The following is a 13642-nucleotide window of genomic DNA, read 5'->3' as shown; positions in this document are numbered from 1 at the left end:
ATTTAAATTGTATGTGTACGTACAGATATATCCCTTCCTTGAAGAGCAAGGCTTACAACGTACGTACGGACTCTATTATTTGGTATTCTTTGTCTTTCTTTTTTTTCATTTAATTTGATATTGCCAATTTATTTTTAAATCAATCTTAATTATGTAATTAATTCTTAAAAATCAGTTTAATAAAATAGTATGTGTTTTTTCTCACATTTTTTTTATTATTACTATTAAAAAAAATTGTAAAAAACAAACTCTATTAAAAAAAAAAAAAGAATATATACTTTTTACATTAATTTTCGTAACATGGAAAACTGTCCCAACATTTTCTATATCCCCTTAAAAGACAAAAATGTGTTTGTACTTTGTCAGTTCTTTCTTCTCGGCCTTGTTATCCCTTCTTGAAAAAGTAGGATTAATTGTTTTTGTTTTCACTCGACAAGAGCTGTATACAAGCACATCAATTGCTTCATAGCATTACATAAATAAATAAATAAAATAAAAAACACAGAATGGAGGGCACAAGCTCCCTCGAATTTCAGGCAGAAAAGGAATCCGAATATGATCGGATCAGTGAACTGAAGGCTTTCGATGAGACAAAAGCTGGGGTGAAGGGGCTCGCAGATGCTGGGGTAACAAAGATCCCGCGGATATTCATCCATGATCGGCAACATAATGATTCAGGCCGCGGCTCCTCCTCCTCCGACCCAAAGTTCAGCATTCCAATCATAGACTTTGAAGGCATCGACAAAGATGCTGGTCAACGTGCTAAGATAGTTAAAGAAATCCAAGATGCATGTGAGAAGTGGGGTTTCTTTCAGGTTGTTAATCATGGAATTGAGGTAACCTTGCTGGATGAGATGATCGATGGGGTTCGCAGGTTTCACGAGCAAGACTACGACGTTAAGAAAGAATTCTATACACGCGATGTAACGAAAAGTGTGACATATAACACCAACTTCGATTTATACCAAGCAGGAGCAGCTACTTGGAGGGATACCATATATTGTGCTACAGCTCCTTCTCCACCCAAGCCTGAAGAATTGCCTCAAGTATGCAGGTTTGTTGTTCTGTTCATAATACCATATTACCTTTTGCATCTCCGATTTGAATTATTTTTATTTTTAATTTCCTAAAGCCAATGAGCTGAAGGCAAGATTAAGATCGATGGATTTAGGTTGGATCTGCTGGATATTAGTACTTGTAAAGATTCACAACTCTTGAGCTTTTCTTTTCTTTCTTTTTTTTGTGGAAATTGATCAAATAATGTATGTTCAGTATAGCTAGTCATTGTTTCTAACTTCTTAGGCAAGAATAGAGAATTTTAGTTAGTGCCGTAGTTGTTTCGTTCATGATTTTCTAAGTCATGCATTGATCGATTTGCAGAGATATAATGATTGATTACTCGAACGAAGTAATAAGATTAGGCCTTACTATATTCGAGTTGCTGTCGGAAGCTCTTGGGCTCGAACCGAACCACCTCAAAGACATGGGTTGTGCCGATGGACTTTATGTTTTGGGCCATTACTATCCACCATGCCCCGAACCAGATTTGACTTTGGGCCTCACCAAACACACCGACAGTACATTCCTCACTGTCGTTTTACAAGACCAAATAGGTGGCCTTCAGGTCCTACATCAAAATCAATGGGTCACTGTCACTCCCATTCCGGGGTCTTTGATTGTAAACCTGGGAGATATGATGCAGGCAAGTAATTTTCATGCTTTAAAAATGAAACATTATGGTTATGATTGTTAATGTGACATAAAAATGAAAATTGACTGTAAAACAATTGTATGGTTATGGTTCCTCAATTCACTTACCCAAAAAGATTATTGTTCCTCAAATTCTAGTCGGTTCAATTGTACATATATATATATATATACCAGATTGACTCAACATTGAACCCAGAGCTTAAATCTGTCCATGGCAAGAACATGTACCCTTCGGATAAATACATGGGAATGTCTTGTTCCAATCATATGTTGAACTGATCATAAAAATGCTCTCTTAGTTTTGGTGTCTCTTTGTGCAGCTGATCTCCAACGATAAGTTCAAAAGCGTGTTTCACAGAGTACTGGCAAAGAACATGGGCCCAAGAGTCTCAGTGGCTAGTTTTTTACATTTCAACCTAAAGACTACCCCAAGGTTGTATGGACCCATCATGGAGCTGCTATCGGAAGAACACCCCCCAATCTACAGGGAAACCACCCTAAAAGATTATGTTATTCATATTTACCCGAAGGGTGAAGATGGGACCTCAGGACTAGAATATTTGAAACTTTGAAGTCGGCTAAATATATGAATATATATGGTTCATTTATTTTGTTGAGCTTCAACTCTGACTTTCGACTCTTGCTCTAAAGTACTTGTTAAGACTGTCTAGCTTCACTGTGCTTGCCTATAGTCTGCATATAAAGCGTGTCTAATGTGTAACATATTGGAACTTCCATTGTCCAAAACTCGAATATGGATTGCTTGCCGAAAATTGTTGTTTTTAATGTTATCTGTTTCACTCGAGGATTTAGTGACATTTTTTTTAGTGACACTTAATGCCCAAAAAATGTCATTAACAGTTTAATGCTGTTTGCTAAACGACGTTAAACATAGCGTCGAGAATTTTAATTCAGGATGTTTACTGTTCAAACTTCAAACGACACCCAATAGTGTTGTTTGAATAGAAATGACACTACACTATAATTTTTTTAAAAAAACAAATAATATAATTTTAAATTATGAAAATATTAATGGTTTTATTCACACAGATTTGCCTCCATTTTGTGTCTTGCATGGATCTGGAATTTGAGCTCGGTGCTATATCACTGAGCTCAAATTCGACAAGATAAAATACCGTTTCGTTCGATCTCCTCAAAATTTTCAAAAAATTCCCCAGCAATGGAGGGTTGCTCCCTACAGTCACCAGTACGTTGTAACCACTGTGCCATCTTGCTTATTCCTAAGTGGGTTAGCTGAAAACCCTTTTGCACATGGCCAAGTCTTGATTAATCGTTATTTGCACCAACCCCAATTCAAGTGTCTTGTCCCTGGTAAAAGAAAAAAGAATTGAACGAGTGAAGGGCCGTCGATGACACTGGAAACCAGAGACGAATTCTGAAATTTTGGACAAATACTGTAGCACAAAGTTGGCTAAAAGATTGAAGATTATGAATATATAATTCAAGTTTAAGAAGGGAAAGAGTAGTCAAATAAATATATTATTTTAATTAGAACCAATTACATATACTCCCAAAATGCTAAAAAAAGCATACGGGAGGGAGAGCTACTTGTCTTTCACATGTTGTTGTAGTGTACGTCAATCCGAGCCAGCTGCACGCTGATGCGGGAGAGCTACTCCATCCTGCTGCAGCAGCATCAGTAGATACCACAATCAAACATGCATCCAAGCAATACAGTCATTAATCACCCATACAAACGGACACAGTTAATGGGCCAATGGGTGATGCACAAGACCTGAAGACTGAAGTGCCTAGGTGTCAAAATATGAGACAAAGTGAAGCCAAGCTAGCATAAGTCAAATGCAATGTGTGTGACCATATGAACTTACTGTGCAAAATAGCCAACTGTAATATGAACACAATGTATGATAATTAGATGAAATGATGAATGAATGCATGTGTGCATGCGAAAAACCAATGCAGTGACTAGTGAGACCAATCACAAAGTACAGAGACTAAAGTGATATGAAATGAATACGTTCGATCAATTCAACCAAAATCAGTATGCACTTTGTGTGTTAGTGCTGACACGATCGAGACAACTCTAACTAGTGATCAGTTTTTTTTTTTTTCCTCTATTTCTCTAATCCAGTTAAAAGACAAAAATGTGATTGTACTTTGTCATTTCTTTCCTGCCCTTATTATCCCTCCTTGAAAAAAGAAAGATTCTTTTTACTCCACATGCAAGAGCCATATACAAGCACATCTATTATTGCTTCCTAGCATTAAGATAAGGAAAAGAAAAAAATGGAGGCCACAAACTCACTAGAATTTCAGGCAGAAAGGAAATCCAAATATGATCGGATCAGTGAACTGAAGGCTTTTGATGAGTCAAAAGCTGGGGTAAAGGGACTCGCAGATGCAGGGATAGCAAAGATCCCGCGGATATTCATCCATCACTCTGAGCAACATAATGATTCAGGCACCTCCTTCTCCGACCCCAAGTTCAGCATTCCAATCATAGACTTTGAAGGCATCGACAAAGATGCTCGTCAACGTGCTAAGATTGTTAAAGAAATCAGAGATGCATGTGAGAGATGGGGTTTCTTTCAGGTTGTTAATCATGGAATTGAGGTAACTTTGCTGGATGAGATGATCGATGGGGTTCGCAGATTTCACGAGCAAGACTACGACGTTAAGAAAGAGTTTTATACGCGCGATGAAACCAAAAGTGTGACATATAACACCAATTTCGATTTCTATCAAGCACCAGCAGCTAACTGGAGGGATACCATATATTGTGCTACGGCTCCTTCTCCACCCAAGCCTGAAGAATTGCCACAAGTGTGCAGGTTGTTGATATGTAATACCATAATACCTTTAATTATTAGTGCCATAATTGTTTCATTCATGATTTTCTAACTCATGTAATATTGATCGATTTGCAGAGATATAATGATTGATTACTCGAACGCAGTAATAAGATTAGGCCTTACTATATTCGAGCTGCTGTCGGAAGCTCTTGGGCTCGAACCCAACCACCTCAAAGACATGGGTTGCGCCGAGGGACTTTATGTTTTGGGCCATTACTATCCACCATGCCTCGAACCAGATTTGACTTTGGGATTCAGCAAACATACAGATAGTGGATTCCTCAATGTCGTTTTACAAGATCAAATAGGTGGCCTTCAAGTCTTACATCAAAATCAATGGGTCACTGTTACCCCCATTCCGGGGTCTTTGGTTGTAAACCTGGGAGACATGATTCAGGCAAGTAATTTTCATTCGATTGCATCAAAAAATAAAACTGTGATATGGAACATAATGTAATTTACATTTTTGCATGTCCATGCGTCAAAAGGCAAGATTTCTCACGTACGTATATTGACAAGCGGGCTTTGCAATCCAGTGTATGTTACATTGATTATTGTTCCTCAAATTCAAATTGGTTTTAAATTAAAAAAATAAAATGGTTCAATTGTACATATACATCTAATCGATTCAACACTGAACCCAGAGCTAAAATCCGTCCATGGCGAGATAAAATTGGTTCAATTGTACATGTTGTTTTAGTTTTGATGTATCTTTGTGCAGTTGATCTCCAACGATAAGTTCAAAAGTGTATTTCACAGAGTATTGGCAAAGAACGTAGGTCCAAGAATCTCCGTGGCTAGTCTTTTTAGAACACATTTCAAGGGAGAGATTACCCCCAGGCTGTATGGACCAATCAAGGAGCTGCTATCAGAAGAACACCCCCCAATCTACAGGGAAACCACCGTAAAAGATTATGTTACTCATTTTTACTCGAAAGGGCTAGATGGGACCTCTGGACTAGAATATTTCAAAATTTGAAGTCGGTCATAGATGAATATGGTTCATTTATTTTGTTGAACTTCCACTCTGATTTTCGACTGTTTACGTTGCTCCAATGTACATGTTAAGACTGTCTAGCCTTATTGTGCTTGCCTATAGTCTGCATATATATATAAAGCGTGTCTAATGTGTAACAGATTTGAACTTCTATTGTTCAAAGCTCGAATATGGATTACTTGAAGAAATTGTTGTTTTTAATGTTGTTATGTTTCACTTGCTACGGTTGTTACAAGTGAAACCTTTTCATGATGCAAGTTACTGCAGAACTTTGTAGCAATTGATGGGGCACTTTATATGTATGTCTTACATAGCATTATTTGGGAGCTGTCAAGGCACGACAATAAAAGCATGGAGTGGCAAAGCCTGAATGGATGTATAACTGCCGTTACAGAAACAACTTTCAACACATCTTGCAGATGGAAGTTTTGGGAAGAACAAAATGGGCATATACTTTAATACTGCCCGTCATCCTTTTGAGATGTTTATTGATGTAGATCAAACTTTCTACTTCATGAACAAAATAGGAGAAGATATGCGTGTTCAAATTTGAGGGTATTCGAGTTTAGTTTAGTTTTATGCAAAATGCAATTAAACAACAAAAAATTTTTGGGCTCTATTATATCATTGAGAAATATTTATTGTAACCCTTTGCATAACATTTCTGATGGGGGCAAATAATTTCTTAATTAAGGAAAGTGACGTTGTAACGTATTTTAGGAATATTTCATTTTTTCTACTTTCTATTACTTTTATCTAACATTAAAAGTCCCTAAACTCAACTATATGATCGGATTTCCAAGATTGAAATCTCTACATAGCCCTTGGATTCCTCTTTTATTTATATCCAAACTCCAATCCAACAAATCACATAACAAGAAGCTTAGTTCCTCACCAAAACTTCAAACTAACTTGTACAATAAACTATCATAGAGGAACCTGTAATTTGCTGTATTCACCATAATTAAATCTAAACTTAAACCTATGATCCAACTCTAAAAAGAAGCTTAGTTCCTCATTCTACTTGAAATTCTAGCAAACACCCATATAACAAAACTGTCCAGCTTGTATGTTAAAGGGGTCATGAATTCACCACAATTTTTTTATGAAGTTATCCTCTTTTAAAATTTTTGATTGAATTTTGCATTCTCAAGGCCAATTGTCCTTGAAAAATACTAGACTTACACCCACTCTTCACTTCCAAACCTATACTCTCTAATTTGGCATACGTCACACCAGAATAGCAAGGTTTGGGAGTGGAGAGTTGGTGTAAGTCTAGCAACTCTCATTGTCCTTACATTATAATTATTAGAATTTTGAAATGAACGACTTAGGGATCGGACACTCTGTTACTTTCTTGGCCTAGAGGTTATTTTTGATGTAGATAGCTATTATCTTTCTCAGGCAAACTATGCTTTTGATATACTTTTTAGGTTAGGTTTGAGGGACAGTAAGATGAGTAGCAATTCTCTCAAGACGAATGTCAAGCTTCTTGCTACTAATGGTGAACCTCTAACAAATGCCACTCTCTACAAGCAGTTTGTTGGCAGTTTTATCTATCTAGCAGTCACATGGCCAAATATTTCCTATGTTGTTGATCATATGGTTAGTTAATTATGAGTGTTCTTCACTCTTCCTCTTACATTGCAGTTCTTCAAATTTCGCACTATGTCAAGAGAACTCAAGCAGTGTTTGGCAAGTGATTTGCCATGACAGAATAGTGGATTGTTATTTTTTGGAGTTGATAAAAAGTAATAGATGTAATATAAAGTAAAAAAATTTGTATAAAAAAGTGAAAAAGTTATGTATTTTTAGTGAATTTTTTGTTTGAATAATAATAAAAAAATTATTGATGTGACATAAAAAGTAAAAAAAGTGAGAATGTTTTGATGTTGATTGTTATTGAAAAATGTGAAAAAGTGAGAAAAAAAAAAGATAAAAAAAATGGTTGCCCACTACCGTGGCATGGCATGTTCATTGCCAAACATAGCCTTTATTTCATGGACTTCACTTCTCTGCACATTGGTCCTTTGAACTCCGTGCCTAGCTATTTCGATGCTAATTGGGCTGATGATCCCACATACTACCACTCAACCACCGGTTACTATTGCTTATTTGGAACTTCTTTGATATCTTGGCACAGTAAGATACAATCTGTGCACAATCTAGCATTGAGGCTGATTATCGCGCTCTTGCTGACACTACCTTTGAAATTTTGTGGTTACGCTGGCTTTTGACAGACATGGGTGCCCCTCAAAATGCTGTTTCTCTTATTTGTTGTGACAATCGAAGTGCCATACATATTTGCACGTGCATGCATAATGATATTTTTCAAAAATTGATTGTCACTTCATAAAGCATCATCCTCAATTGGGCACTTTACATCTACGATTAGTCTCATTTGAATATCAGCTTGCCCACATATTCAGGAAATCTCATCTGCTTGGACGACCTTGTGATCTTGTTTTCAAACTCAAGCGGGCTTCGTCACCTCGAGTTTGAGGGAATGTTAAAATATTACTACAATTGTGCGAGAAAATATATCTTCATAATATTCTCAACATATTATGGTAAAATTCCTTATTACCTACCATATTAACTCCTCTTATATATTAATTTATTTATTTATTTTGTATACAGTGTATTTCTCTTCATTCACTCACCTTTTTCAACAACAAATAGACTAATATATTGTACAATTTAATACATACACTACAAAAAAACATACAATTAGCCACGTAGCCACGTGGCTAGATGACAGTTACGGTTACTGTAGCCACGTGGCTAGATGACAGTTAGCCACGTGTATTTATTACACGTGGCTACTTGGCCACGCGTTTTTAATACGCGTGGCCAAGTAGCCACGTGTATTTTTACGCGTAGCCACTTGGCCACGTGTATTAATACGCGTGGCTAAAATATTTATATTTTTTTATAATTTTTTTATATTTATATTTGCAATTAGCCACGTGTATTAATTACACGTAGCCAATTAGCCACGAGTATTAATTACACTTGTCCAATTAGCCGCGTATAATTAATACGCGTGGCTAAAATATTTATATTTTTTATATTTATATTTGCAATTAGCCACGTGTATTAATTACACGTGGCCAGTTAGCCACGAGTATTAATTACACGTGTCCAATTAGCCACGTGTAATTAATATGCGTGGCTAAAATATTTATATTTTTTATAATTTTTTTATATTTATATTTGCAATTAGCCACGTGTATTAATTACACGTGGCCAATTAGCCACGAGTATTAATTACACGTGTCCAATTAGCCACGTGTAATTAATACACGTGGCCAATTGCAAATATCAAATATATATTAATAAAAACAAATTTTATTAAGGTTTTGATAAAAAAATATATATCTATATATATATATATATATATATATATATATATATATACCAGAGAATTGGCCACGTGGCTTTACGCCACGTGGCCAGAATTGGTGTAGGTAGGCGCGCGGGAATTGTCCCGCGCCCACCTGATGACCATTCTTAATTTAAGTTTCAAAAAGAAAAAAAAAATCGTTATATACTCTTTTATCTCTCGCTCTCTCTCTTTCTGCGCGCTCTCACTGTTCTTTCTCTCTCTCTCTCACTGTATCGCTCTCTCTCACTCTCTCTGTATCGCTCTCTCTCTCTCTCTTTCCGTCAGTACTGCATCGCCGGCCAGCTCTCTCCGTCAGCACTGCATCTCTCTCTCTCTCTCTCTCCGTCAATACTGGACCACCGGCCAACTTCCCGACCACCGCGTGGTCGGCCTTCCCTCCGGCCTTCCCGACGTCTCTTGCTCCCTCTCTCTCTCTCGCTCTCTGTCTCTCGCTCTCTCTCTCTCTCTCTCTCTCTCTCTCTCTCTCCGTCAATACTGGACCACCGGCCAGCTTCCCGACCACCGCGTGGTCGGCCTTCCCTCTGGCCTTCCCGACGTCTCTTGCTCGCTCTCTCTCTCTCTCTCTCTCTCTCTCTCTCTCCGTCAATACTGGACCACCGGCCAGCTTCCCGACCACCGCGTGGTCGGCCTTCCCTCCGGCCTTCCCGACGTCTCTTGCTCTCTCTCTCTGTATCTCTCTCTGTCTCTGTATCTCTCTCTATCTCTCCAAACTCCGGCCGGCCAGTTCTAAGTGGGGGACGAGTTGGTTCTGCATGTGTTTCGTATAGGTATATCGTATACGTATTAGGAAGAAAAAAAAAAAAAAGGTTCTTTTCTTCTTCTTTTTTTTAAAGCAATATTTTTGATTTTGGCAACGTGTATTCTTAACACGTATCAAGAAAAATATATAATTTATATATATATATATATATACATTTAGCCACGCGTATTTAAATACACGTGGCCAATGTTAGCCACTTGTATTTTAATACACGTGGCTAATTGTTAGCCACTCTAAGTGATCAGCTCTTTTTTTATTCTTTGTCTTGTTCTCTGATCCAGTTAAAAGACAAAAATGCAGTTGCACTTTGTCATTTCTTTCCTGTCCTCGATATCCCTCCTTGAAAAAAAGAAAGAAAGATTCTTTTTACTGCACATGCAAGAGCAGCCGTATACAAGCACATCTATTGATGCTTCATAGCATTAGATGAGGAAAAAAGAAATGGAGGCCACAAGCTCACTCGAATTTCAGGCAGAAAGGGAGGAATCCAAATATGAACGGATCAGTGAACTGAAGGCTTTTGATGAGTCAAAAGCTGGGGTAAAGGGACTCGCAGATGCAGGGGTAGCAAAGATCCCGCGGATATTCATCCATGGTGATCAGCAACATAATGATTCAGGCTGCTCCTCCTCCGACCCCAAGTTCAGCATTCCAATCATAGACTTTGAAGGCATCGGCAAAGATGCTGGTCAACGTGCAACCATAGTTGAAGAAATCCGAGATGCATGTGAGAAGTGGGGTTTCTTTCAGGTTGTTAATCATGGAATTGAGGTAACTCTGCTGGATGAGATGATCGATGGGGTTCGCAGGTTTCACGAGCAAGACTACGACGTTAAGAAAGAATTCTATACGCGCGATGAAACGAAAAGTGTTGCATATAACACCAATTTTGATTTATATCAAGCAAGAGCAGCTAATTGGAGGGATACCATATATTGTGTTACAGCTCCTTCTCCACCCAAGCCTGAAGAATTGCCACAAGTGTGCAGGTTTTTGATAATACCATAACACCTTTAATTAGTGCCATAATTGTTTCATTCATGATTTTCTAACTCATGTAATATTGATCGATTTGCAGAGATATAATGATTGATTACTCGAACGCAGTAATAAGATTAGGCCTTACTATATTCGAGCTGCTGTCGGACGCTCTTGGGCTCGAACCAAACCACCTCAAAGACATGGGTTGCGCCGAGGGACTTTATGTTTTGGGCCATTACTATCCACCATGCCCCGAACCAGATTTGACTTTGGGCCTCACCAAACACACCGACAGTGCCTTCCTCACTGTCGTTTTACAAGACCAAATAGGTGGCCTTCAGGTCCTACATCAAAATCAATGGGTCACTGTCACTCCCATTCCGGGGTCTTTGGTTATAAACCTGGGAGATATGATGCAGGCAAGTAATTTTCAACCCACTTTTTAATAATGACTGATCTAAAGATTGGTTAATTTGTACTGTCGCGTCAGCATTATTAGATAATTGTAAGATAAAAATTGTAGTTTTTAGCATTACTCAAAATGCATATATGTTTATTGCTAAGCCATCCTTGCAATCCATCATTGGTTATATTGATGAATAATGCTACACATACAACTTTTAACACATGCCAACATGTGAGATTGAAGTCAAAAGTTATAAGCATTCAACACTCTTCAACACCCTCTAATAAACACGTGTCAAAAGTCGTAAAAAAAAAAATTATGCCAAGCATTTTCTATATTGATTATGGTTCCTCACTTCACTTACCCAAAAAGATTATTGTTCCTCCAATTCTAATTAATTGGTTCAATTGTACATAAATATCCGATGGACTCAACATTGAATCAAATCTAAAATCTGTCAACGGCAAGAACATGGGAATATCTTGTAGCAATCATTTGAACTGATAAGAAGGTTCTCTTTTTTAATGTCTCTCTGTGCAGCTAATCTCCAACGATAAGTTCAAAAGCGTGTTTCACAGAGTACTGGCAAAGAACATTGGTCCAAGAATCTCTGTGGCTAGTTTTTTCAGAACACATTTCAAGCAAGAAACTACCATCAGTCCTAGGTTGTATGGACCAATCAAGGAGCTGCTATCAGAAGAACACCCCCCAATCTACAGGGAAACCACCCTAAAAGATTATGTTACTTATATTTACTCGAAAGGGCTGGATGGGACCTCTGGACTAGAATATTTCAAAATTTGAAGTAGGTCATGGATGAATATGGTTCATTTATTTTGTTGAACTGCAACTCTGATTTTCGACTGTTGCTCCAATATGTACATGTTAAGACTGTCTAGCTTCAATGTGCTTGCCTTTGTCTAATGTACGTGTTGCATATTTAAACTTCTATTTTCCAAAGCTCGAATATGGAATACTTGAATAAATTGTTGTTTTTAATGTTTTCCTGTTTCACTTGCTACGGTGGTTACTAGTGAAACCTTTTCATTCAAGTTATTGTAGAACTTTGTAGCATTTGATGGGGCACTATACATGCATAGCATAGTCTTGCAGAGCCAGTTGCATTTTTTATTTTATTTTTTTATTTTTATTTTTCTTTAAATTGATTAAGGGAAAAGGTTACATGAGAAGATCATTTCCACTTCTGATCCAAAAGGAAGAAAATGTGAACAATCCTATAAACAAAAAAGGGGTGTGCTCCCCGATTCAAAACAAACCAAAACAGTGCTAAAATAATTACAAATGATAAGACATTGGTCAAAAAAATGACACGGCCCTCTCAAGGGACCGTACAAGGCAGTTACATAAGCTAAAAAGGTACGTTCAAATTAAGACAAACATATTTATAACCTCAATTGGGAACAACAACAATCACCCGAAGGAGGCTGAAGCGGTAAAAGTATTGTTAAAGTTCGAATTTGGGATTGCAGAAAAAAGAGGCACCAACACAAATTCAAATACAAGAGTTTCTCCTAAAAGGACACAATAACCCAAGTAAAATAAAAGTACATAAAAGCAGCAAAAAAAAAAATCAAAAACACTGCAACAACAAGGACTGGTAGGGCGGAGAGCTCCGGCTCATGAGATCCACGTGCTGATGCAAGAGGTCCACCCGTCGGCGCATAGGAGTCACGCTCCAGTGCGTGGATGGCGACAGAAGACATGGCAGTAGTGTCGGAAAGCTGAATCATTGATGAGAGCGTTGGAGTGGTGCATGGAATGCTGGGACCAACAGAGGAATGTTGATCTAACTTTGAAAAAAAAACCAAATCTAAGAGTTTCGAAACCGGTCACAATGCAGGAGAGAAACCAACAAACATGGACGAGGAAGAAACCTGCACAGTGGAGAAGCGAAGACCCTGAGGTTTTATAGCCGGGCAGGATAAGTCGTACGAAACGACATATAAAACTTCATGAGAGGAGAAAAGGGCTAGAGAAACATTTAGGCTAAAAGCAACAAAAGCAAAAATAAAGAGATGAGGTCCTTCCCTTCTCCCTTAGCAGCTGAAAGGAATGAGGCGTGATTCACAAGGGATGGGAAACCGTCCCTCACCCGCCCTATTCATGAATTTTTTTTTTTTTTTTTTCAAAAAGTAACTTTTGATGTTACATCAAAAATTTCTTTTTGATTAAAAAATAATTTTTTAATTAAAAATGCCGGTTGGGGAACGGAAAAACATCCCCTACAAATTATTTCCGGAAAGGTAGACAAGCGAAAGGACGGGAGATCGGGAGCTGATACATGGGGGGCACTTTACTGTTCCCCAACCTCCCCTTTTTAATATAAAATTAAAAAATTAAAAAAAAAAAGTGTCATAGAAGACACTTTTTTATTTAAAAACCAAAAAGGGGAGGGCGGGGATGGTAAAGTATCCCCACAAATCATTTCCCTGGGGAGGAATGATACATATCATTCCATTGTCCTTCTTTTATCCTCCAAAAATTAATGTGGCTCTTGAAATCACCATTGAATTTATGGTAGATC

The 13642-nt window shown here is 37.7% G+C and overlaps 3 protein-coding genes across 5 annotated transcripts; all 3 read left to right on the top strand.

Annotated features, from left to right (window-relative positions):
- The first annotated feature begins 358 nt into the window (after nucleotides 1-358).
- Nucleotides 359-2334, top strand: LOC133874018 (1-aminocyclopropane-1-carboxylate oxidase homolog 1-like). Its single transcript, XM_062311849.1, has 3 exons — nucleotides 359-1054; nucleotides 1381-1702; nucleotides 2031-2334. The coding sequence occupies exons 1-3, from the start codon at nucleotides 507-509 to the stop codon at nucleotides 2280-2282; spliced, it is 1122 nt and encodes a 373-aa protein (XP_062167833.1). The 5' UTR covers nucleotides 359-506; the 3' UTR covers nucleotides 2283-2334.
- A 1576-nt stretch (nucleotides 2335-3910) lies between these two features.
- LOC133873999 (1-aminocyclopropane-1-carboxylate oxidase homolog 1-like) lies at nucleotides 3911-5760 on the top strand. Of its 3 annotated transcripts, none has more exons than XM_062311838.1 (3): nucleotides 3911-4526; nucleotides 4620-4941; nucleotides 5304-5493. In XM_062311838.1, exons 1-3 carry the CDS (start codon nucleotides 3979-3981, stop codon nucleotides 5343-5345), a joined length of 912 nt encoding a protein of 303 aa, XP_062167822.1. In that variant the 5' UTR covers nucleotides 3911-3978; the 3' UTR covers nucleotides 5346-5493. The 3 variants fall into 3 exon arrangements, with proteins under 3 accessions (XP_062167822.1, XP_062167805.1, XP_062167814.1); XM_062311821.1 differs by having other exon boundaries at nucleotides 3919-4526; nucleotides 5266-5760; XM_062311830.1 differs by having other exon boundaries at nucleotides 3923-4523; nucleotides 5266-5760.
- A 4281-nt stretch (nucleotides 5761-10041) lies between these two features.
- Nucleotides 10042-12083, top strand: LOC133873989 (1-aminocyclopropane-1-carboxylate oxidase homolog 1-like). Its single transcript, XM_062311810.1, has 3 exons — nucleotides 10042-10699; nucleotides 10789-11110; nucleotides 11638-12083. Exons 1-3 carry the CDS (start codon nucleotides 10137-10139, stop codon nucleotides 11899-11901), a joined length of 1149 nt encoding a protein of 382 aa, XP_062167794.1. The 5' UTR covers nucleotides 10042-10136; the 3' UTR covers nucleotides 11902-12083.
- The last annotated feature ends 1559 nt before the right edge of the window (nucleotides 12084-13642 follow it).

Source organism: Alnus glutinosa, chromosome 1 (genome assembly GCF_958979055.1).
Source record: "Alnus glutinosa chromosome 1, dhAlnGlut1.1, whole genome shotgun sequence".
Taxonomy (NCBI): Eukaryota; Viridiplantae; Streptophyta; class Magnoliopsida; order Fagales; family Betulaceae; genus Alnus; species Alnus glutinosa.
Note: the sequence above shows the minus strand (reverse complement) of the source record. Positions and strands in the feature narration are given on the sequence as shown.